This window comes from Vulpes vulpes, chromosome 15, assembly GCF_048418805.1.
Source record: "Vulpes vulpes isolate BD-2025 chromosome 15, VulVul3, whole genome shotgun sequence".
NCBI lineage: Eukaryota > Metazoa > Chordata > Mammalia > Carnivora > Canidae > Vulpes > Vulpes vulpes.
The window spans coordinates 79,192,359-79,217,958 of record NC_132794.1 but is presented as its reverse complement, the minus strand read 5'-3'; the positions used below and the strand labels follow the sequence as shown (position 1 = coordinate 79,217,958).

Sequence of the window (25,600 nt, the reverse complement as noted above, 5' to 3'; positions counted from 1 at the left end):
AAATATTTATACCTATAATTTTTTCTAAGAGTTCACAGTTTTGTAACTCATATTTATGTCTTTGACCCATTCTGAATTAATATTTGAATATGATATGAGGCAGGGGTCTCAGTTCATTCTTTTGTGTACAGATTCAGTTGTCTCAACACAGTTTGTTGAAAAGACCATTTTCCCCCTACTTAACAGTCTTAGCACTTTCCTTGAAAACGGACTATAAATGTGAGAGCTTATTTCTGGGCCCCTAATTTTATATTGTTGATCAGTGGAGCTATCCTCATACTAGTACAATAATGTCTTAATTTTTGTAGATTATAAGGGAGAAGTGTGGAATTATTTTCAAGATCAGTGGTTATTCTGCATTCCTTGAATTTCCATATGAATTTTAGGGTCAGCCAGTCAATTTCTGGAAAGGAAATTGACTGACTTTTCTAGAAAGTCAGCTGAGATTTCTAAAGGAACTGTGCTGAACCTGCATAGAAATTTGTAGATTATTGTAATTTTAATAATATTCTCTACCCAAAAAATGCAACCTTCTGATTTTTCTATTTAAGTCTTCTTTCAGGTTTTTTCAAAGTTTCATATTTTTCAGAGTATAACTTTTGTATTTCCTTGAATTTATTCCTAAATTTTTTATTCTTTTTGATGATGTTGTAAATCAAATTGTTTTTGTACTTTCATTTTTGTAGCGTCTATTATTACTGGTTAAAAAATAACTTGAGTATGTACATTGATCTTCTAACTTGAAGCTTTGTTGAAGTTATTATTTCTAATAGTATTTTGTGGTTTCTGTAAAAATTTTCTTTCTTCCTTTTTTTCCTAAAGATTTTATTTATTTATTTGAGAGAGTGCACACATGAACACATGTAGGAAGAGCAGAGGGAGAGGGATAAGCAGACTCCACACTGATTATGGAGCCTGACACAGGGCTCAACTCAGGACCCTGAAGATCATGACTTGAGCCAAAGTCAAGAGTCGGAGGCTTAACTGAGCACACTGAGGATTTTCTATAGATAAGACCATGCCATCTGCAAATATCTATCTGGTTTTACTTCTACTTTTATCAATCTGAATGCTGCTTCATTTTCTTGCCTAACTGCCCTGGGTAAAAAATACTGAACAGAAATGAAGATAGTAGATAAGAGTCTTGTTCCTAATTACTGGTATTCAGTCTTTCATCATTACATTTGATGTTAGCTTTGGTTACTTTACAAATGCCACTTGTCAGTTTGAAGAAGTTTCCCTCTATTCCTAGCTTTTTTTTTTTTTAAATTTTATTTATTTATTCATGAGACATATATAGAGGCAGAGACATAGGCAGAGGGAGAAGCAGGTTCCATGTAGGAAGCCTGATGCAAGTCTAGATCCTGGGACTCTGGGACCATGCCCTGGGCTGAAGCCAAGGCGCTAAACTGCTGAGCCACCCAGATGTCCCTATTCTTAGCTTAATGAACGTTTTTATCACAAAGGAACACTGAATTTTGTCAGATGTTTTTCTATGTCTACTGAGTTTCTTCTTTTATTCTTTCCTGATATAACTTAGCATGTTGATCTTCAGATGTTAAATTAATCTTGCATTCCCGAGATATCCAATATTCTTTGCAGTGTCTTGATCAGTTTAGTCTAATATCCTGTTGTTGTAAATTGAGCTTTAAAAAAACACTGCAATTTGCAACTTAACCTGTGAATTACCATCTTCTCCAAATAACAAAAAAGAGAGGCTGAAGCAAATGTAAACCTTAAAATATAGGGAGCATCTGGGTGGTATAGTCAGTTAAGCTTCTGACTCTTGGTTTTGTTTTGTTTTAAGATTTTATTTATTTATTCATGAGAGAGAGAGAGAGAGAGGCAGAGACACAGGCAAAGGAAGAAGCAGGCTCCATGCCGGAGCCCGATGCGGGACTCGATCCCGGGACTCCAGGACCATGCCCTAGTCCAAAGGCAGGCGCTAAACCACTAAGCTACCCATGGATCCCCGACTCTTGGTTTTGGCATAGGACATGATCTCAGGATCCTGGGATGGAGCCCCTTGTCAGGCTCTGCACTCAGTGAGGAGTCTGAGGTTCTCTCTCCTTCTGCCCCTCTCCCTTATATCTCAAATAAATAAATTCATAATCTAATAAAAAGATTAATAGTTTAATATATTATTATATATATTATACATCATATTATAACATATTATTAGTTAATAATATTAATATATTAGATTAATAATCTAATATAAAGTAAAATGAATTCAAGTAGAAATATACATTTTTAAAAGGTTATTTATTTATTTATTTATTTATTTATTCATGAGAGACACACACAGAGAGGCAGAGAAACAGGCAGAGGGAGAAGCAGGCTCCATGCAGGGTGCCCGATGAGGGACTCGATCCCAGGGCTCCAGGATCACACCCCGGGCCGAAGGCGGCACTAAACCAAAGAGCCACTCAGGCTGCCCCAACACATGTGTTTTTTAACGTAAATATCTGGTTCAAGATTTCGTTAAGATTCCCAGATTTTACATTCTCATTTATAGAATTTAATTACTATTTATGTTACTATTTCCCACTTAAATAATTTACCATTAACAATTTTTTACAACTTTGCAACTATACACTTCAATATTTTTATTGGGGTGCTTTTTAAAAAAAAAAAAAAAGATTTTATTTATTAGAGACAAAGAGAGAGAGAGAGAGAGAGAGAGAGAGAGGCAGAGACACAGGCAGAGGGAGAAGCAGGCTCCATGCAGGGAGCCCGACATGGAACTTGATCCCGGGTCTCCAGGATCATGCCCTGGGCGGAAGGCGGCGCTAAGCCACTAAGCCACCAGGGCTGCCCTATTGGTGTGCTTTAAAAACTAGTTCCTGTTGTTTTAAAAAATAAACCTTTAATTTGTGCTCTGATCACAGAGATACAAAGCTATTGTTGCATGTCCCCCAACCCCCACAGACTTCCAGGGAATTTAAATAAGAAGCTACTCCCCTTTTTGTTTCCCTTTCAAGCTCTCTTTTCCCCATTGTTGGGAGCCAGATATTAAAGACTGGACATTCAAAAGCAACTGTGCATAAGGGTAAAATAAGAAAGTAATAACACATGACCTGGAAAAGTGCAGGCTCAGAAAAGAACTAAGAAATACCTAAATTTATACTGTAGGCTGGTCCTTGGCACAAAGACATACCACATTAATAAAAAAACCTCAAAAGAGTAAACAAAAGTAATAATCAAAGAGCAAATCCTGGGGAAGGTAGAACATCTTATTTCCAGAAGCACATTATTAGATTCAAATGTCAATTTTCAACAACAAAAACCACTAGGCATACCGAAAAATAGAAAAGGGTGACATCCAAAGGAAAAACAAAAAAATCAACAAAAACGTACCACGTGCATGTCCGGATGGTGGATCTACTAGGCAAAGACTTTAAAACAACTGTCTTAAAGATGGTTGAAGAACTAAAGAAGATATAGAGAATGTCAAAACAATGTATGAATGGAATGGAAAGGAAATATTAATAAAGAAAAAGAAAATCTAAAAAAACAAAACCAAGCAAACAAACAAACAAAAAAAAAACAAAAAGAAATTCTGGAGGTGAGAAGTACAGTAACTGAAAGATTCACTAGAGGGATTCATAGGCAGATTTAGGTAGGCAGAAAGAATTACCAAACTTCAAGACAGGACAATATAAACTATTGAGTCTTAGCAACAGGAAGAAAATGATTGAAAAATGGCAAACACCTAAGGTACTGGTGAAATACCACAAACTTGAGTAACACAGACTGTGAGAGTCCCAGAAGAAGGAGAGAATGTTTGAAGAAATAATGGCTGAAAACTTCTGGAATTTGATGAAAGAGATGAATATGAACATCCAAGAAGTTCAATGAACATTCAAGATAAAATCAGATACTCACATTGAGACACATTAAAAGTAAAAATTTAAAAGCCTAAGAAAAAGAAAGAATCTTGAAAGCAGTAAGAAAGAAGCAATTTGTCACATATAAGAGATCCTCAATAAGACTATCAGATTTCTTGAGAGAGACAGTTTGGAGGCCACAAGGCAAGGCGCCAATACATTTAAAATGCTAAAAGAAAAAAACCTGTCAACCAAGAATGCTACATCCATCAAAACTGCCCTTCAAAAGTGAAGGAAATATTCCAACATTAGCAGATGCTGAGGAAGTTTGACTACTAGACCTGTCCTGCAAGATATGATCACAATTCAAATCCTTATGGAGAGAGAAAGATTTCAATAAAGGCAAATACATGGGCAATTATAAAAAGAGCATTATTGTAATTTTGGTTTCAAACTCTACATTTTCTTTTCCACAAAATTTTGGATGTTAAAATATATAAAAGAATCATTAGGGAAAACCTGGGTGGTTCAGTGGCTGAGCATCTGCCTTTGGCTCAGGCATGATATCGGGGTCCTAGGACTGAGTTCCACATTGGGCTCCCTGCAGGGAGCCTACTTCCTTCTCTGCCTATCTCTCTGTGTCTCTCATGGAGGGACAAATAAAATCTTAAAAAAAAAAACAAAAAAGAATAGTTTATGTCTTGGGGCACACAATGTATAGAGATGTAAATCTATGACATTAACAACTGAGAGAAGGGGTACACACTTGTTATAGAAGTAGTGTTTTTGTATGTAATTAAAGCTAAACTAGTAAAAATTCAAATTTAAGATTAGATCAAATTAGATTTAATTAGATTTTAAATTAGATTTAAAATTTCAGGATACCAAGTGTAATCCCTTTGGTAACTACAAAGAATATAGCTATAGAATATATACAAAAGGAAATTAAGAAATTTAAACATTGCACTGGAAAAAAAAAATCAAGCAAACACAAAAGATAGTAATGCAAGAAATGAGGGACAAAAAAGCTAGAAAACAAACAGCAAAATGATAGAAATCCTTCCTTATAGACAATCACTTGAAATATAAATTGATCAAACTCTCTAACTAAAGATATAAGACTGGCACAATAGATAAAATACCAGGATCCAACTACACTGAGGTTTACTTTAATCCCAAAGATACAAAAAGATTCAAAGTGAAATGACAGCAAAAGATATTCCATGCAAATAATAACCAAAGACAGTAGCGTGGCCATACTAATATCAGAAAATATAGATTTTAAATCAATAAGTCAAAAAAGACAGAGAATATTAATAAAAGGTTTAATACAACAGAAAGATTCAATCATAAACATTTACATACCTAGTAATAGATCGTTAATATATATTAAGTATAAAATAGTAGAATTAAAGGCAGAAATCGAAATTTCTACAGTAAGAATTAGAAACTTCAATATTCTCTTCTCAATAATGAATAACTATCATAACCAGACCAAAGATAATAAAAACGAGGACTTAACACAATAAAAAAAAAGAACAAACGGATCTAAGAGACATATACAAGACACTCTACCTAACAATAATAGCATAGACCTTATTCTCAAATTCATGTGGGACGTTTTCCAGGACAGATTATATGTTAAGACACAAATTAAGTCTCAATACATTTTAAAAGATACCATACAAAGTATCTTCTCCAACCACAACAGTATGAGTTAGAAATCAGTAACAGAAATAAAATGAAAAATTCACAAATTCATGGAAATTAAATACAACTATACACCACTAAAAGATCAAAGAAATCATAAGAGATATTAGAAAATAATTGTGAATAAAAAAGAAAATACATCAAAACTTATAAGATCCAGTCAAAGCAGTGTTAAGGGGAAAATTCAGAGCTATAAATGCTTATTAAAAAAAGAAAATCAGAGAGGGACGCTTGGGTTGCTCAGTGGTTTAGCGTCTGCCTTCAGCTTAGGTCATGATCCCGGGTCCTGGGATCGAGTCCTGCATTGGGCCCCCCACAGGGAGCCTGCTTCTCCCTCTATCTGTGTCTCTGCCTCTCTCCTGTGTCTTTTATGAATAAATAAATAAAATCTTTAAAAAAAAATCAGAAATCTCAAATAAACCACCTAACTTTAAAAAAAAAACAAAACACCTAACTTTGCAACATAAGGACCTAGAAAAAGAGGAAACTAAACCCAAAGCTAGCAGAAGGGCATAATAAAGATTAGAGAAGATAAAAATAAAAAAGTAAACAGTAGAGAAAAAAAAATCAATGAACCCAAAAGTTGGTTCTTTGAAGAGAAACAAAATTGAAAAACCTTTAGCTAAATGAACAAGAAAAAAAAACCCTCAAAATATTAACATCAGACATGAAAGTCACTATTGATTCTATAGAATTAAAAATACTATGAAAGACTGCATGCCAACAAATTAGATAACCTTGATGAAATACATAAATTCCTAGAGATACAAAACTCACCAAGACACAGAATATCCAAATACACCTATAACTAACCAGTAAGAAGACTGAAATCAGGAATAAAAACTGTCACAACAGAGGCACTTGGGTGGCTTAGTTGGTTAAGGGTCCAACTTTTGATTTTGGCTCATCATGACTTTAGGGTTGAGATTAAATCCCACATAGACTCTGTGCGGGGGTTTGGAGCCTGCTTTAGATTTTCTCTCCTTTCCCTCTGCCCCACCTCCACCCTGTGTTCTCTCTCTCTCTCTCAAAAAGAAACAAAGAAAAGCCCTGGACCTAATGACTTCACTAGTGAAGTCTACCAGACATTGAAAAAACACTAATTCTTTTAAAACTTTTCCAAAAATTAAAGTGGAGGCAATACTTTGTTTAAGGCCAGCATTACTCTTACACCAAAGCCAGACAAGGACACTACAAGAAAACTACAGACCAATATCTCCTATCAACACTGATACAAAATTCTCAATAAAATACTAGGAAACCAAATTCAGTAGCATACTAAAAGGATTATAAACTATGACCATGTGGGATTTATTCATGTTATGCAGGATGGTCCAATACATGAAAACTGATCAACATAATACACCACTCTGAAAGAAGGAAAAAAAAAAAAAGCATATGATCACCTCAACTACTGCAAAAAAAAAAAAAAAAAAAAAAAAGCATCTAACAAAATCCAACACACTTTTATGACTAAAAAAATTCAACAAACTAGGACTAGGAAGAAAACTACTGCAACATAATAAAAGCCATATAAGGAAAGCCCAGAATGAACATCTTATTCCAAGGTAAAAGATAAAAACTTTCCATCCAAAATCAGGAAAAGGCAAGGACGACCATTTCTGTCTCTTGTGTTTGAGATAGTACAAGCCTCCCCTGATTATCTATGAGTAGAGCATTCCCATGAAACCTTCTGTAAGTCAAAATGGCATAATGTGAAGAAGCAATTCTCATCAACTTACATGGAAAATGGAGTATTCCCAGACCCAAAAGATAACCTCTCAGGCTTTTCTCATACTTTAGGACACAGCTTGCTATCAGATGAACAAAGATAAAGCACAGAGGCTCACATAGTTCAAAGCTGCGATCTCTTAATGCTGAAATGCTGAGTGTAGACCCCCAGGAAGGAGCTTGAAAGGTGCCATTAGAAGAGTTCACTGCAGAGCAAATGCTGAATGCTATTTTTGCTTTTCACTTTTTTGGTAAAAGCAAAAATCCTCTTCTGATTTCTTTTGGCCAGCGTAAACAGGTACTAGATTCAGATCTACATAATGTAGGTCTCTCATAAAAGTGGAACGATGTGAATTTCAAAAAGTGAAGGATACTTGTACTAAATGTTCTAGCCACAGCAATTAGGCAAGAAGAAATAAACGGTATCCAAATCAGAAAGGAAGAAGCAAAATTTCTTATTTTTGTGGATAAAATGATCTTATACATAGAAAATCCTACACACGGCACTAAGAAAATATATTAGATCTAATAAATTTAGCAAAGTAGCAGGATACAAAAAAATCAACACAAAAAATTAAAAGGATTTCCATGTGCTAATAACGAACAATCTGAAAAAGAAATTACAAAAGCAATTCCTTTTATAATAGCACCAAAAGGAATAATACTTAGGAATGAACTTAACCAAGGAGGTGAAAGTCTTACACAATGAAAACCATAAAACCTCTTAAAAGAAATTAAAGACTTGAATATATGGAAACATATCCCATGTCTGTGGGTTGGAAGACTTTTATTCTGTTAAGATGTCAATACTATTCAAAAGAATCTATAGATTCAATGCAATCCCTATCAAAATACCAATGATATTTCTGCAAATAGAAAAACCCATCCTATAATAAATACAGAATCTCAATGAATCCCTAATAGCCAAAACAATCTTGAAAAAGAACAAAAAAAAAAAAAAAAAGAAAGAAAGAAAGAAAGAAAGAAAGAAAGAAAGAAAGAAAGAAAGAAAGAAAAAGAAAAAGAACAATCATCATGCTCCTGATTTCAAAACTCACCATAAGGTTACTGTAATCAAAAGTGTGATGCTGACACAAAGACAGACATATAGACCAATGAAACAAATTACAGAACCTGGAAATAAACCCTCACATATATGGTCCAATGATTTTGTTTTGTTTTTAAAGATTTTATTTATTTATTCATGAGAGACACAGAAAGAGATGCAGAGACATAGGCAGAGGGAGAAGCAGGCTCCATGCAGGAAGCCTGATGTGAGACTCCAGGATGATGCCCTAAGCCAAAGGCAGATGCTCAACTGCTGAGTCACCCAGGCGTCCCTGATCCAATGATTTTGAACAAGAGGGCTAAGACCATTCCAAGAGAAAAGACACTCTTTTTAACAAATAGTGCTTTAAAAATTGGATATCTATGTAATCAAATGAATTTAGATGATTACCTAAAACCTAATACAAAAATTAAATGGATCTGAACTAAATGTAACATCTAAGACCATAAAACTCTTAGAAGATAACATAGGGGAAAAGTTTTGTGACACTGGATTTGGCAATGACTTCTTGGATCTGACCATAAAGGCAAAGGCAACAAAAGAAAAAAATAGAAAAACTGACCTCTGTAAAATTTAAAGAATTTTGTGCCTCAAAAGACAGTATCAGAATAGTAAAAAGGTAACCCACAGGATGGGAGAAAATATTTGCAAATCATGGATAAGGAGTTAACATTCAGAACATATGGAAAACTTAGATTCAACAACAATAAAGACTCAATTAAAAAATGGATAATGGATTTATATAAACATTTCTCCGAAGTATAAAACGGGCAATAGGTTTATAAAAAGATGCTCAACATCACAATGACCACCACCCTCATTACCCATTAGCATAGCTATGATTAAAAAAAAAAAAAAAAAAAAAACAGAAAATAACAAGCGTTGGTGAGGATTGCAACCTTTGTGCAGTTCTTGGGAATGTAAAATGGTACAGTGCTATGGAATACAGAATGGTAGTTCCTCAATTAATATATAATATAAAATTTCCCTACGATCCAGTAATTTCACTTCTGGATATATAATTAAAAGAATCAAAAGGAGGATCAGGAAGAGACATTTGTACACTAATGTTCATAACAGTATTCATAAAGCTAAAATATGGAAGCAATCCAGGGACTGAGGAATGGATAAGCAAAATGGAATATTATTCAATTAATTTTATCCAGCCTTAAAAAGAAGGAAATTCTGACACATGCTATAACATAGATGAAACTTGAGAACAGCATGCTAAATGAAATAAGCCAATCACAAAGGACAAATACTGTATGATTCCACCTATTTGAGGTATTTAGTTATCCAAATTAGAGGAAACAGAAGGGTGGTTGCCATGGGATAGGTGAATGGAATGGTAGAATGAAGTTATTTTTTAATAGGTACAGTTTGTTTTACATCATGAAATGAGTTTTGGATATGGGAGGTGGTAATTCTTCCATAATATTATAAATGTAGTTAATAAAGCTGAACAGTACACTGAAAAATAGATAAGATGGTAAATTTTGTTAGTATATTTTAATTTTTAACGGGAAAATATTTAATATCTTTAAATGGGAAAGAAAAAAACCCCACCTGAGACCCCCAAAAAACCTTTAAAGGGAATTAATTAATTAGTATCAGGGAGACGCAAGTCAAATCTCCAGAGTTTCCAAGGAAATAAAAAAGGGTGAATGGAGACCAGAGTTAATGCCTCCAGAAATATGTATCATAGATCTGGTCAGTCTAAGAACCTGGCTTTTTTTTTTTGTTTGTTTAACAGTAAGATACATGACCAAACTAGTAAATTCATAAAAGGACTAGCCTTAATCTTACCTGCACCAGGTATCGTGGATCCACATTTAAATAAGGAGACAGAGGGTTCATACCAGTCACTAGAAAGAAAACATCACATTGCAATGAAATTTTAAAAAGCTATTTCATTCAGTGTTAATTATGCTGTTTCTTGTGTTTTGCAATTTTGATTTTCAGGGTCACTGAATATGAAATTCTCTGCTTTTCTATGCTTCTCCTGTCTTGTGTGGCAGTTTTAGGGGTGTCTCCTCCTGAGGTCCTCAAACCAGGTCTTTCATGAGTGGCTCAGGCTCTCATACCAAAGAGATACTGGCAATAATGTGGATCAAATAAAGTAGCAGGAAGCATAGCTCAAGTTAATTATAAAGCTAATTTCCTCTACTCTGTCACAAGGATGCTTGACATCTATACAAACTGCAAAATAAGACTGATAAGAGACCAATCAATTCCATGGGAAAAACAGTGTTCAGGTTATGTATTATACATAAATATTTTAAGGTACTTCCTTCAAATCTTAGTATGGACGGCTGCTGACAAAGGTCATTTACTGTGGCAGTGTAGAGCATTCTTGGGTTATCCCCAAAGGAATGTGGGTAAGGACAAAAGAAAATGGAAACTCTCAGAGAGCCAGATTTGAACCCCACTAACTTTGAAAATGGAAAAATCTATCCGGGAAAATAACTTTCTCACATTCTAGATTTAACTCTTGAATTCTTGCGCATCTGTTGATTGTTCACAAATTTGTGAAATACCCATGACTCTAGTCTTTTCATCAACTGAAAGCCCTACTAATTCTATATTCAATATTCATCCTGAACTGTTCCTTACCACCACCCTTACTGCTATCGTTTTAGTCCAATCACTAAATCTCACCTAGGCTACAGTAAGAATCTACTTAAACAGACTCCTTAACTTGCTCTAGTCCCTTTGATTCATTTCGTATATAACAACTAAAGTGATTTTTTTTAAAAGAAAAGAAAACAGCGCGAATGACTTCCATTCACACTTGTGATCAAATCCAAAATCCTTACCATGGCTTATAAAACACTGCATTAATGGCCATTCCTTGTCCTCCTGATCTCATGACCTCCTACGGCTCCAATTTCCTTGCAACTTTGTAGATGCACAGGCCTATCAGTTGTCCTTTAAACGTGTCAAGTGTTTTTTTTCCTCAGGGCATTTGGACTAACCTCTTTCCCTTGTACACCTGCCCCCCATTCCTAGCATTTGTATTGTATTCAGGTCATAGTTCAAACGTCAACATCCTCTAGCTGCTTTCCCTGACCCATTCTAAAATGGTGTGCTGCTTTCATCATTTCTCGATTTTGTTTTGATGCCTTTACATAAACTTATCACTAACTGAAGTGTTTGTGTTACTTGGCTCACTTCAATACGATGTAAACTCCATGAAAGCAGCAATCATCTCTCCTTTAACCATCGGTAGTCCGGCACCCAGAAAAGTCATTGGCCCATTCCAGGTGCTCAATGAATGGTGTTCACCCTCGACCTCTTAATTTACCTTAAAATCGTAATCAAATTAATGTAACAATGCTTATCACATTAAGGAAGTGAGTGCCCTTTGCGCTCCAAAACCCAGACCTCAGGAGACTTATTATATGAAAAATGTGTTCCAGATTCAGTTTTGACAGAGATGACACTAGGGCTCTTTTGTTCTTGAGCATAAAAGACCTGGATAAGTTGAACACGTTCAACTTAATACTGGAAGATGTATTCACAGGATCGAGGGTACAGGCAGGGTATTCATGCTTCTGCACTTTTGATCTCGTATTTTTCCTTTCTTACCTGGCTTCTTTTTTCAAGTCCATAAATGACCTTTAAAGTGCAGCTCACTTCTCAGCTCCCCCAGATGGCACGATTCAAATTTCTTTCTTGCCTATATTCAATATTAAATGCTTTGACCTGACGGCTACCTTTCAGTTTCGAAACACGAGACTTTGTGCTTAAAAGTTACTTCCAAGCTATCTGGAATGTACTTACTTGCAGAGCGGGGCCCACCTCTTAATCTAGAGTCAAGCACACAGCCCAAAGCACAAGGAATGTGTGAGAGGAAAGAGAAGGCACCAGGCTGGGACATGAAAGGAAGAAAAGAGGCAACGTCTCCCGAGTCCAGGTCGGACAGAACTGCTCGGGGATCCACGGCTGCAAACACTCGCTCGATGTTGAAAGGGCGGCAGCGCGAACACACCAACTCCATCACTGGTACCGAAAGGAGTGAACGCCAGCCAAAAAAAGGACAGAGGACGCTATTCGTCTGGAAGGGTCGCAAGAACCAGTAAGAAATGTTCCCAAGCTAGGCCCGATACTTACGCGGGACTCCGGCCAAATCCGCGTGCGAGTAACTTGCCCCGCCGGCTCCGAAAAAGCCGGCCAAGCCCCCGGTGGTTTTGTTCCCGCTTCCCCCGCCGCTCTCCATGGTGTCGCAGGAAACTGCCCGTCCGCTTATCACCACCGCCTTAGGCCGGGTTCGTCTGCTCGGCCGTTGCGCCCCTGAAACAGCAGGGAGACCCGGGTTACCCCCTCCTCCTTCACACGGTGACCTTCCGGGAGCCGGTACCCGCTAATCCTTGCAGTTCCGCTTTGCGACACTGTACGTCCCGGAAACCGGAAGCGCCTGTGGCAGCCTTCCGGTGGTGGGCAAGTGAGCCGAGCCAGAGTCAAAGCGGCGCATCCTGAGGCAGGTGGGGGTGCCTGTGGAAGAGGGAAGGCAGGCGACTGGCTAGGGCTTGGCTCGGGAGGCCGGCGGAGTAGCAACTGCAGAAGCAGGCAGCGGCAGAGAGGGAATGGTGCCTGGAGGCGCCGAGGAGGAGGCGCAGTCCGTCCCTCTCAGGGTTAGTGAATGAGGCTCTCCCCGCGGCCGGCCCGGGGACTGTGCGCTGCGGGTCCCAAGCATGAGTGCGGGCCCCGGCTGTGAGCCCTGCACCAAGCGACCCCGCTGGGGCGCCGCTGCAACTTCTCCGCCGGCCGCCTCGGACGCCCGGAGCTTCCCCAGCAGGCAGAGACGCGTCCTCGATCCCAAGGACGCCCCCGTGCAGTTCAGGGTCCCACCGTCCTCCTCAGGCTGCGTCCCGGGGCGGGCGGGACCGCACAGAGGCAGCTCCACCTCGCTTGGTACGTGGGGAAATAAAGAACTTTGTCCTTCGCTTCGGCCCAAACCTCATCTTGGTCTTTGTAGGGGGCACAGGGACTCCATCCCTTTCTGGTCTTGTGTCTACCAGTCTGAGGTCCTCTTGCTAAGCCACTAAGGCCACTAGTAGGGGAATGCGGCCGCATTTTCCCCGTTGGGATTGGTGGTGTGAGAAACCCCGATGAGTAGTCACTCACAAGAAGGAAAGTGGCAGTAGACGCCACCTGTTTGGTTTCCTCGGGTTTGCTGAGAAGTTGCCTTAGTTGTTAAGGAAGTCTAATTGTGTATGTGAAACTTCGGCCTCTAGATGGAAGGAAAGCTACAAAGGTCACAACTTCTCTTGATTCAGATTCTTTGTCCTGGGGGTGCAGAGCTGTTAGTGCTGGCTGGCATTGTACTTTTTTGGGCATACAGTGTTGAATAAGAGTAATTTGGCCTCTGTTTTCAGATCCTAAAATCTATCAGGAGAGATGAAACAATTACAAGTCCACATAATAAAGGGTAATGGATATGCTGACAGGTGAGGGACATACATCATTACGGTAGGAGTCAGGAGTCTTAATCCAATCTGTGGGGTTAAAGATAATCTCCCAGAAGATGAGAGAGTTTATTTTGAGGACTGAGAAAGGATGAAGAATTACCTAGAAAAGAGGAAGTAAGGAAGTGTTCCTAAAATGCAGCTGGTGCATACTGTCAACAGGAGAGTGTAAGGAGAGGTGGGGCTGCAGGGAGGTAGGCAAAGATCAGATCATACTGGAAAATAACGGGCAATGCTGAGGGTTTTGAACTTTAAGGACAATGAGAAGCTTTTGATGTGTTTTCTATAGGGAAGTGACTTCATGTACATGCACACACACGCACAGACACGTCCCCCCCCCCCCCCCCCAAGACCTCTGGCTAGTGTGTAGAAAATGAAGAATGGATTGAAAGGGAGCAGAAGTGTAGGTCCAAGGCTAAAGGAGTTAGTGTAGGTGGGAGATAATGATGGTTTATACCTGGTTGTGGGCGGTAGGAAAGAAGTGGATGGTTTCAGAGAGAACGGAATATATGGGTTTGTACCTCATAAATATGTTTGTGCTGGAAATAGATTTGAGGATCCTTGGCATAAATGTGATAATTGATGCTATAGAAGTAAATTAGATTATTTAAAGCACGTAGAGAAAATAAAGGTGACCTAGGACAGAAACTTTAGGAACATCATCATCTAAGAGTAGACTGAAGAGGAGCAGCCAGAAGAGTAGGATGAAAGCCTGGCTTTTATTGTGTCACACAGGGAAGAGAGCATTTCCAAAAGGATGCTTTGGTCAACAGTGTAAGAGGCTGCACAGAGGTCAGTCTTTGGGTGAATGGTGTGAACTTAGTTCTCTCAGGCCTTAGAGGCAGTGGGGAGTAGATCTCAACTAAATATTGAAGGATGAGCAGGATTTGCTGTATAGATCAAGGAGAGGAAAAAATATGCAGAGGGATGGCATGTGCAAAGGTGGTAGGACTGGAGCATACAATGACAGGACTGACAGGAGTGCCAGGACATGAGGCCAGGAAGAAGGGCGGAACTTCTTATGGACAAACTAGTTCCATTTCAAAGAGTTTAGACTTTATTCTGTGTTAATGGGGAGCCACTGAAAGCTTCTAAAAATGGAAATAACATTCAGTTAATATTTTAGAAAAGATGGCTTAGGTGGCCTTTGGACATCTCTGACTGCAGTCCACCGTGTAAATTTCACTTGGTACACAGAATAAGAAATCTATAAACTGGGGAAATATGCCATTTTCATTACAAACATGTTTCATGAAATACCTATAATGTAGGAGACTTTCTTATGTTGTCTGTATCTCACTTAAGAAAGTCCTTTGTTTAACATTAGGTTAGAGAAAGTCAAGACTGGACAAGGAGACCAAGTTGCAGGAAACGAATGCCGTTGTTTAAAAAGTGATGTACCTGTTCTTTTGATATTGGTGCTCTTTTGAAGATGGAAAAGAAGGAATGGATTTAAGATTTAGGCCATAGATTTCAGAGAACTTGGCGAGGGAGAGTGGAGGAGAGGGGCAGCTGAGGGTGACCTCCAAGTCCTGTATCTGACTTATGCGAGAGGCTAATTTGTGGGCCCATTCACTTTATTTGCATATAAAGGTGGAAGAATTCGTTTCTATTGGAGGAGAGTAGTCAATCCTCATGGTTGGATCTTTTTATTTTCTGCAGATTTTTGCAGAAGAGGAACAAAATCAGTACTTGGGCTGTACTTTACATGTGTAAATGTTTTTGTATACTGGGAACAGGACATCAATTAGAATGTTCAAGTCTAAACAAAAACTACTGTTTCAAATTTGGAATTCGTGGGATCCCTGGGTGGCGCAGCAGTTTGGCGCCTGCCTTTGGCCCAGGGCGCAATCCTGGAGACCCGGGATCGAATCCCACATCGGGCTCCTGGTGCATGGAGCCTGCTTCTCCCTGTGCCTGTGTCTCTGGCTCTCGCTCTCTCTCTCTCTCTCTCTCTCTCTCTCTGTGACTATCATAAATAAATAAATTTTAAAAAAATTTAAAAAAATTGGAATTCTTGTAATTAGTACTACTCAGGTAAAAATTAGGAACTTTGTACTTAAATTTTTCATGTATAGTTAGAGTAGGTGAGAAAAGGAAATGGGCATTCATTCATTCATTCAAGATCTTCAAATTTTGTGTTATTTGCCTTCCTGGGTATATTTCTTATATTGGTTGAAATCTGCAAATCTGCATACAGGCAAAATTCAAGGTGCTATTCACATTCTGATGGGAGCTCTGCTTTTTATAACTACCTAGAGTTTCTCTCCCTGCTCCAGGCATGGTCCAAGTGTAGGATGGGTGGTGGTGATTACAGTTTGTCCTCCTTCCTCCATATCTTTCCTTCAGCCTCAAAGCTGTCAAAAGCATTTTCAGACCTCTTTCTTCATCTCAAAACTCCCACTGTCCATCACTCTTTGATCTCACCATACTCTTCCCATACCTTATCTTGCTGGGGGCGGGGGGGGGGGGGGTACTTTTTGTGAAATTTAGGTTTTCCTTTGTAATGCAGGTGAATTTCAAAGCTTTTTGTGTCATTTGCATGTATCAGTAGCCCTAATTGATTTGCTCATTGAACATTGAGATGCCCTGGTTACTGAGTGATATTACTAATGAGATTACGTGTAAATGATGTGAAATTAAAATAAAATTGGAGAACTAATCTCAGTGAAAAAGAGATTGGATGGAAGTGTTGGAGAGAATACATTTGTTGAGTTTCTGCTTTGTGAGACTGAACACTACTATTTTTTCTCATTGATCTACATAAGTCTTGCAGGAGATATTTATTGTTAAACCTATTTTATATGTGAGGAAATAGAAGCTCAAAGAATAAAAATACTAGTAAGCGACCGAGTGAAGATTTTGGTCCAAGATTTGGTTTGACTCCAGATCTTGTATCATTTTTATCACCTCTTATTGCTCTTCTTTTTGTTTGCTGTGATTATTTCTAGTAAAAAAGAAAGAAGTTACCAGGTAACATGGGAAGCATAGTTTTATGTTCATTTCGGGAATAAGGGGGTAAAGTTCTAAAGCAGTCTTGTGGCGTGTTGCAAAAGAAACCTTTGAAAGCCAGAAGTAGTGGTATTGAAAAGAAAAATAGGTCTCTCAGAAGAATGTCTTGTTATCAGGAAATACCAGTTCCTTATTCCTCATTTTTTATGAGGTTCCTCATTTTTTATCCTTTTCAGAGGCTTCAGGAATTATAGTAGGAAACTTGAAACTGGCGAGAGAACACATTCTCAGTGTCAGAACTGCAGGAGAACGCTACATAATTTCTTATGAAATAATGTTGTATGCAGTCTTTTGATTCTGTACACTTGCCCTTGTAGTGCTATGCTTCATGTGCAATTATTGAATTGCATACCACTAATCCTTATATTTATGGAGAAAGGTGTTTTGAACTCCACACTGACTCAAAAAGTGAATTTTTGGTTCCTTGCTGGGTAATTTGAGGATTTTCTCTTGTGTTTGATGTAATGAAATTAGAGAAAGAACTACTGAAAAGCCTTGAAATTAAGTGGTTCACCCTCTTCTGATCGAAGCTAATTTTTTCTCAAGCCTGATTTTCTATTAACTTAATGAAGTCACTGAAATAGTGGTATTTAACAAGAAATATCAAATATAATTACTTTTTTTGTGATAGAAACTATTTTGAAAATGCTGATCAAAGATTTTTACTAGTTGGAATGTTTTTTAAAATGCAATTCTTTGCATTTTATGTAAGGAATGTAAGGAATGATATGGCGCTCAAATACAGTGATAAAGCTGTTGATTTTCGTGTATTTGGAACAGCATCCGTTTTGCTCATGTTATGGTGTTTGAGGAGACATAAATAAGAGTAGAGTAAGTCTGTGACTTAAGGTGCATAGATTTTTACATTGCAGCTTGGAGAATAGTAGAGAATCTTTAAAATTTTATATTTTTATACTAAGATATTATATACATTTAATCCATAGGCAGTACAGTTAATTTTGAAAGCATGCTTGTTTTTAATGATTTTGTAAATTGTGGATTGCATTTATTTATATTGCATCTTTACTGAGCCATCAACTCTACTTTTTCTATTGTCTTGCTATTTGTATCTAATTTTAGATACAAATTATCTACCTAATTAGATAGATAGATAGAATTATCTCTTTGGCTTCTCAAATTTGGTATGTTCACAATTGATCTAATCATATTTTCCCCTAAATCCAGTTGTCTTATATATAGTCTACATTTTTAGTTAATGCTGTGACCATCTTTCAAGTCTCAGACTTAAAGCCTAGTGTCACCCTTAACTTCTATCATTGTTAAGTCTGTAATGACTCATTTCTCAACTTTTATTTTCTGTTCTTACAATGACTAGTTTTGGTCCTTGGCTATTAGTTCTCCAACCTGGTTGATGATCATCAAAATAACTTTTTGAAAAAATATAGATTCCAGCTTCCCTAGTGACTCCCATCATCACACATACATTGATTCAGTGGGTCTGGGGCCTGGCCCTAGGATCCATTAATTACCAGCCCCCTAATGATTCAGATGGTTTGGAAAACACTGACCTAGACCAGTAACTTCCTTTCTAGTTTCTACCATTAGAATCTTCCTTCTTGCCCCTTCAGATTTGCCCTCCAGGGTATGTATCATGTATGACTGGGACCCTCCTAGATTTTTGTTCTGGGATGCAGCTCTGAGTGTGACCTGAGACTTTTTTTTGTACCTCTTTTTGTGGGTTATTCAAGAACCTCTGTGATATGGTCCTAGCTGACTTTTCAATCATATTTTCAGTTGCTTTTTTTTTTTTTTTTAAGATTTTATTTATTTATTCATGAGAGGCACAGACAGAGAGGCAGAGACATAGACAGAGGGAGAAGCAGGCTCCCTGTGGGGAGTCCAGTGTGGGACTCAATCCTAGGACTCTGGGGTCACAACCTGAGCCGAAGGCAGTTGCTCAACCACTGAGCCACCCAGGCGTCCCCTATTGCTTTCTTTTTAAGTTCTTTATATTTCCCTGCCATTGGTGCCTTACAATTTTCCCTTTATGTGACTACATGTTTATTTTCAAGGAACAGTTCAATCTGTTTATCAGATTGTCCCACTTACTCCAATTCCCTAAAATAGTATTTTCTTGGAAATACCTAATTCCTTATCAGGATCCTTTTTAACACTAAACGTAGTTATGAATCAACATTTACTTAGTATATACCAGATTGGGCCTTAAACACCTCATAATAACCCCAGGATAGATACTGTTAACTTGCAGGTTTACAAATAAGGAATCTGAGAAACAGAAAAATGATCCCTCACAAAGACACATAGGAATCCATTGGGAGAACTAGGATTAGAAACTAGGTGATTTGATTTCAGAGCCTGTATCCATTAGGTCGTACCAGCTCTTTCAGGGGCCTGTCACTTTCCACTGTGTGCCAAATGCATTTATATTTGTATTTCTGTTTAATCTCTTAATGCTTGAGTGTGGAAGGAATGATTGATTAATCTCTTTAATTCATAAAACCTAGCACAATGCCTTACATGTATAAATGCTGCTATAGGTATTTTTTTCTTTGAAGGCAGGTATGCATAAACATAATTGTTTTGGTATGTGTCTTTTTTTTTTTTTTTTTACAGTTTTCAAACAAAAGACTATTACCAGTTGGATGGACATTAAAGGAATCAAGACAACTGAATCAGAAAGGTATAGAGGTATACATGCCTATATAGAAAAATGAGTAACATGATATATGAATGTTTTATCTTGCTTCATGCTACTTTTTCTCCTTGCTTTCTCATTTTTCTTTATTTATTCTTTCAGTTTGTAAATAATAAGTTTTTAGTCTCTCAAATGCTAGAGTCTGTTCTATATACTTGACCTACAGAGATGAAAGAGACCTACAGAGTCTCTAAGATGCTTATAGTATACTGATGGCAGATGCAAGAACACATGATTATTACATAGTGTGATAAATAGGACAATAAAGGTATAAACAGAGAACAGTGGTGGTTAGCATATAGAACAAAGAATTAGCTTTACCATTGCAGGAAGGCCTGCCAGGAGGTGAGTGAAGTTTAACATTTAAAGGAAGGGCAGGTGTTTCCCAGGCATAGAGTTGGGAAAAGGGGATAATAGGCATATGTGCAAAGTCATGGAGTCATGAAAGACTGTGTTTAGGTAATTGCAAGTAGTTTAATTATTGCTCTAACACTGTGGGAAAGGGGTTGAATAAGTGATATTTTTTATACCATAAGTTCTTTCTATTGTATCGTAAATTCTATTGTCTCATTAGTTCTTTCTATTCTGTTGTAGTTTACATAGTAAAGAAAACAACAATACAAGAGTAGAATCCATGATGAGTTCTGTACAAAAAGATAACTTTTATCAACATAGTGTGGAAAAATTAGAAAATGTTTCTCAGCTAAGTCTTGATAAATCACCTGTTGAAAAAAGTACACAATATTTGAGCCAGCATCAGACTGCAGCTATGTGTAAGTGGCAAAATGAAGGGAAACATACAGAGCTGCTTTTAGAAAGTGAACCTTCGACAGTAACTCTGGTACCAGAGCGGTTCAGTAATGCTAACGTTGCTCAGTCACCCCAAAATGATGATTGCAGTGATACAGATAGTGAGGAAAGTAGAGATAACCAAAAATTTTTGACACCTGTAAATTTTAAAAATGCAAAGCAGACCACAGAAGGTGAACAGGCCAGAGAAACCAGAAGCCACCAGAAGTGCAGCAAGTCTTGCCATCCAGTAGAGGACTGTGCAGGTTGTCAGCAGGAAGATATAGATGTGGTGCCAGAGAGTCCCTTGTCAGACATCGGCTCTGAGGATGTTGCTACTGAACTGAAAAATGCCAACAAATTGAGTAGACAAGAAAGTACTTTAGGAAATTCTCCTCCATTTGAGAAAGAAAGTGAACCTGAATCACCAATGGATGTAGATAATTCCAAAAATAGTTGTCAGGACTCAGAAGCAGATGAAGAGACAAGCCCAGGTTTTGATGAGCAAGAAGATAGCAATTCCTCTCAAACAGCAAGTAAACCTTCAAGGTTCCAAGCAAGAGAAGCCGACACTGAGTTGAGGAGACGGTCTTCTAAAGGAGGTGAAATTCGATTACATTTTCAATTTGAAGGAGGAGAGACTCACAGTGGAATGAATGATTTAAATGCCAAACCATCTGGAAGTACTTCTAGCCTGAATGTAGAATGCAGGAATTCCAAGCAACATGGGAAAAAGGATTCTAAAATCACAGATCATTTCATGAGAATGCCCAAAGCAGAGGACAAAAGGTAATGTTTTTCAACAAGAATATCTCCAATAGTGTGATGCATCTTTCATAATTTTGTAAGAGTTTAACAAAGTTATGGTTTATACTGAAGCAAAGAAATAGTTGTATTGCCTGTTAATTGTTTATGGTGAATTTAAACCTAGGTTCAAAAAGACCAGAAACAGAAAACAAGGATTAAATAAATATTGTTAATTGGCCTTTTTTTTTTTAGTTTTATGATCTTCCTTCTGAAGTTTGCGGGGATTATCAGAATATAAAAATACTAGGTTGACAGTGGCTTCTGTTTATCCATTTTTCTAGGCCTTTGTATACTGCATTTTCTCTAATGCTCTGATGCACAGGCAGGCGTTACTGTACTCACTTTAAAAATGAGAAAACTGAAGTTTGAGTAAGAATTCACTGAAAATATAACTTGTGGGTGGTAATGCTGGGATTTAAACCCCAGTCTGTCTGATTATAAAGCTTACATTTTTGCAGTTATCCCATGTGGAATCTTAAAGCTTACTCTCCATAATTTCTATCATGTGTGCCATAACAAGTTCACTTTGTCAAAAATTATTGTCTAGAAACCTGGGAAGTAGCTGATACTATGAATCATGACTTAACTGGGCACTCACTGCTCATATTCTTACGTGGCCTGTTTTTTGGAAGGTGATATCTGTTTTTAAAGATTTTATTTGTTTATTTGAGAGTGAGAGAGAGCATGCACACACACTAGAGTGGGGTGAGGGGCAGAGGGAGAGGAGAAGCAGACTCCCCACTGAGTAGGGAGCCCAAAACCGGGCTTGATCCCAGGATCTTGACCTGAGCCAAAAGCAGATGCTTAACAGACTGAGCCACCCAGGTAAAATGTCCCTTAGCACATTTTAAACAATAATATTCTGGGTAAGTTTTGTACTTGTATATCTAATGAAACTTAAGTAGTAAGTGATTTGTGACTTAAACATTTGTTTTAATCTTAGAAAAGAACAATGTGAATTCAAGCATCAAAGGACAGAAAGGAAGATACTTAAATACATTCCACCTCACCTTTCTCCAGATAAGAAATGGCTTGGAACTCCTATTGAGGAGATGAGAAGAATGCCTAGGTGTGGGATTCGGCTCCCTCTCCTGAGACCATCTGCCAATCACACAGTAACTATTCGGGTAGTTATTACTTCTTACCTATAAAGAGAGAAGACTCTTATGTCTTGATTTATTATGATACTTATTAACATGAAAAACACACCAAGATATAGAAACTCCTTCTCTTTTCTGGATATATAAAGTACTAAGAAGTCTATAGGTTGGAGAAAAATAATGATAGCTTACTTAATATATCCGTAAGATGAGTCGTTGTCAGCTGATAAGGAAATTGACTTTTTTTTTTAAACATTTTTTTTTAATCTTTATTTATTTATGATAGTCACAGAGAGAGAGAGAGAGAGAGAGAGAGGCAGAGACATAGGCAGAGGGAGAAGCAGGCTCCATGCACCGGGAGCCCGATGTGGGATTCGATCCTGGGTCTCCAGGATTGCGCCCTGGGCCAAAGGCAGGCGCCAAACTGCTGCACCACCCAGGGATCCCAGAAATTGACTTTTTTTTAGCATTTTTCTAAAAACTTACTAGTTTTTTTTGTTGTTGTTTTATAGTCAATTAATAGTGTTTGTTGAGTATCCACTACATATTAGGTAGTGATTAGTCCCTAAAGTTCAAAGTTGTGTATAGTTCGATATCCTGAAATTGTTCTCCAATTTTGCCCTCTTTTCTGAGCTTTTCAGATTCTTTAGACATCACCATTACTGTCCCAAAGGTGTCTCAAGCTTAACATCTCTAAACCTCATTTTTAAAAATTGTGGTTAAATATACAAAATATAAAGTTTGCTATTGTATAACCATTTTTCAGCATACATTTCAATTGCAGTAAGTACGGTCACAATATTGTACAATTATTACCACTGTTCATTTCCAGAAAATTTCCATCATCTCACACAGAAACTATAACTCTCCATTTCTTAATAGCCCCTGGTAATCATTTTATACTTTCTGTAGCTTCTTTTTTGCAGAAACAACTTTATTGAAGTGTATAAGGTTTACCCATTTTAAGTGCTCACCTAATTCAGTGATATTTAATTAATTTACTGAGTTAGGCAACTATCACCATAATCCAATTTTTTTTAAATTCTTTTTTATTTTTTACTTAAGATTTTATTTATTTTTTCATGAGAGACACAGAGAGACAGGCAGAGACATGGGCAGAGAGAGAAGAAACCAGCTCCCCATTGAGCAGGCAGTCTGATGCGGAGTTCGATCCCAGGACTGTGGAATCATGACTTGAGCCAAAGGCAGATGCTTAACTGACTGAGCCACCCAGTACCCCACCATAATCCAGTTTTAAAGATTTTTTTTAAAGATAATCTCTATACCCAACATGGAGCTTGAACTCATGACCCTGAGATCAAGAGTCCCATTTTCCACCAACTAACCCAGCCAGGCACCCCTCATAATCCAATTTTAGATTTCTTTCCCTCATTGGGTAGTAGCTTTAAATAATCATCTCATTTTTTAGTCTCTGTATTAGATTTCACAGGAATTACTTAAAATCTTTTATTGTACAACTTAGTCTAGATGTGATTATTTTTTTAACTATAGAATTCTGTTTATTTATTTTTTAAAGATTTTATTTATTCATGAGAGACAGAGAGAGAGAGAGAGAGAGAGAGGCAGAGACACAGGTAGAGGGAGAAACTGGCTCCACACTGAGGAGCCCGACGTGGGACTCGATCCCAGGTCTCCAGGATCAGGCCTGGGCTGAAGGCAGCGCTAAACCGCTGAGCCACCCGGGCTACCCTAAGTATAGAATTCTTTATCATAGTTAGAGGTAGAAGCAACATGGAACAGGGTGGGGTTTGAGCTGAGCTCTAAAAGATGAGCACAGAGGTGCCTGGATGGCTCAGTCACTTAACTATCCAACTCTTGATTTTGGCTCAGATCATGATCTCAGAGTTGTGAGATTGAGCCCTCAATTGGGCTCTGTGCTCAGGAGGGAATATGTTTGAGATTCTCTCTCTTCCTCTCCCTCTGCTCTCCCACCCCCATGCTTACTCTCTCTTTATCTCTCAAATAAATAAATAAATAAATAAATAAATAAATAAATCTTAAAAAGAAAAAAAGATGAGCTCACTCTAAGGGGGAGTTAATATGGAAAATAGTTTGCTTAGAATTTGGATGGGGAATGGTGGAAGAGAAGACTTGACAAGTGAATTGGAGCTATATCATAGAGGACTTCAGGTGTTTGGAATTGGACTTAAGTCTATAGGATTAGAAATTGTTAAAATGTCTGTCTACACAATGGTTATGCTGTAGCCGGATTAATCAGACAGCCTTGTGGAAGTGAGGATCCACTGACAACAGAGAAAAGTAATGTAAGAGCTCAGATAAGAGATGAAAAAAAGGACACAGTAATGATCAAATTGTGCTATGTGGAAGTGGTTCAGGGTTCTTAGGAAATTTGACTCATCTTGTTTTTCTAAAGTATATTTTCAACTGTGAAAAGCCTGTAATAAAAGAACTAACACACACAAATATGAAAATGCTTAATATATTTTAACCAGCAGATTTTACCAACAGAACTCATTTTAGTGCAGACCATAGCACTAAGGTTCTCTCGCCACTGCTGTTTAAAAACACTGAAGAATATTCTTAAACTTCAAAATAACAGTTTAAAAACATTATTGTCCATCAACAGTTAATGGATAAAGAAGATGTGCTACACACACACACACACACACACACACACATGAAAACACACAGGAATATTACTCAATCACCAAAAAGAGCAAAATCTTGCCATTTGCAACCACATGGATGGAACTAGAGGGTATTATGATAAGCAAAATAAGTCAGAGAAGGACAAATACCATACGATTTCACTCGTGAAATTTAAGAAACAAAACAGATGAACAAAAGGGAAGGGAAGGAAAAATAAGATGAAAATTGCGAGAGGCTCAAATCATAAGAGACACTAGACTCTAGGAAATAAACTGAAGATTACTGGAGGGGAGGTGGGTTGGGGGAAGGGATAATTGGGGGATGGCCATTAAGGAAGGCACTTGATGTAATGAGCACTGGGTGTTATATGCAATTGATGGATCACTAACTTCTACCTCTGAAACTAATAAAAACAAAAAACATCATCATTTGCAAGTATTTAGGTGTCAGAGTAGGATTTTCTTAATACTGTGTAAGAGCTATAAATGTAGATTAAGTAGAAGGTTGTATAAGCTTTAGCTGTCATTCTTAATTCCCAGTTTCAGATTTTGTATTTCATAATCTCATTGTCATTTATTGATGTTAGAATAAGTAAAACTTACACCGCTGAGCCACCCGGCCTGTCCAATTAATTTATTTAAAAAAATTTTTTCACTCATGAGCATAGAGAGAAAACTTTTTCTTTCTTTTTTTGAAACTTTAAATTGGTGCAGATACCTATGTCCACATTTTCTCTTCTTACATGCACACCAGTCATACTGGATTAGAACCCACCT

At 37.6% G+C, this 25,600-nt stretch overlaps 2 protein-coding genes across 8 annotated transcripts in view; one reads left to right on the top strand and one right to left on the bottom strand.

Moving 5' to 3' along the window:
* LOC112913367 (mitochondrial import inner membrane translocase subunit Tim23) overlaps window positions 1-12,727 on the bottom strand; it is a 33,627-nt gene extending 20,900 nt beyond the window's left edge. Inside the window, exons 1-2 of the mRNA XM_025989912.2 lie at window positions 12,454-12,727; window positions 10,147-10,205 (exon numbers count right to left, since the gene is read on the bottom strand). Of these exons, the coding sequence (XP_025845697.1) occupies window positions 10,147-10,205; window positions 12,454-12,559 (165 nt within the window). The 5' untranslated portion in view covers window positions 12,560-12,727. The remainder of the gene's footprint in view (window positions 1-10,146; window positions 10,206-12,453) is intronic.
* A 3-nt stretch (window positions 12,728-12,730) lies between these two features.
* The window catches only part of PARG (poly(ADP-ribose) glycohydrolase), a 115,839-nt gene continuing 102,969 nt past the window's right edge, over window positions 12,731-25,600 (top strand). The window contains exons 1-4 of one of the 7 annotated variants that reach the window (XM_072739337.1): window positions 12,731-12,820; window positions 19,416-19,482; window positions 20,092-21,075; window positions 22,037-22,220. In XM_072739337.1, coding sequence (XP_072595438.1) covers window positions 19,445-19,482; window positions 20,092-21,075; window positions 22,037-22,220 — 1,206 coding nt within the window. In that variant the 5' untranslated portion in view covers window positions 12,731-12,820; window positions 19,416-19,444. Of the gene's footprint in view, window positions 13,255-19,415; window positions 19,491-20,091; window positions 21,076-22,036; window positions 22,221-25,600 lie in introns of all 7 variants that reach the window. The other 6 variants (XM_025989811.2, XM_025989822.2, XM_025989816.2 and 3 more) reach the window with 6 other exon arrangements.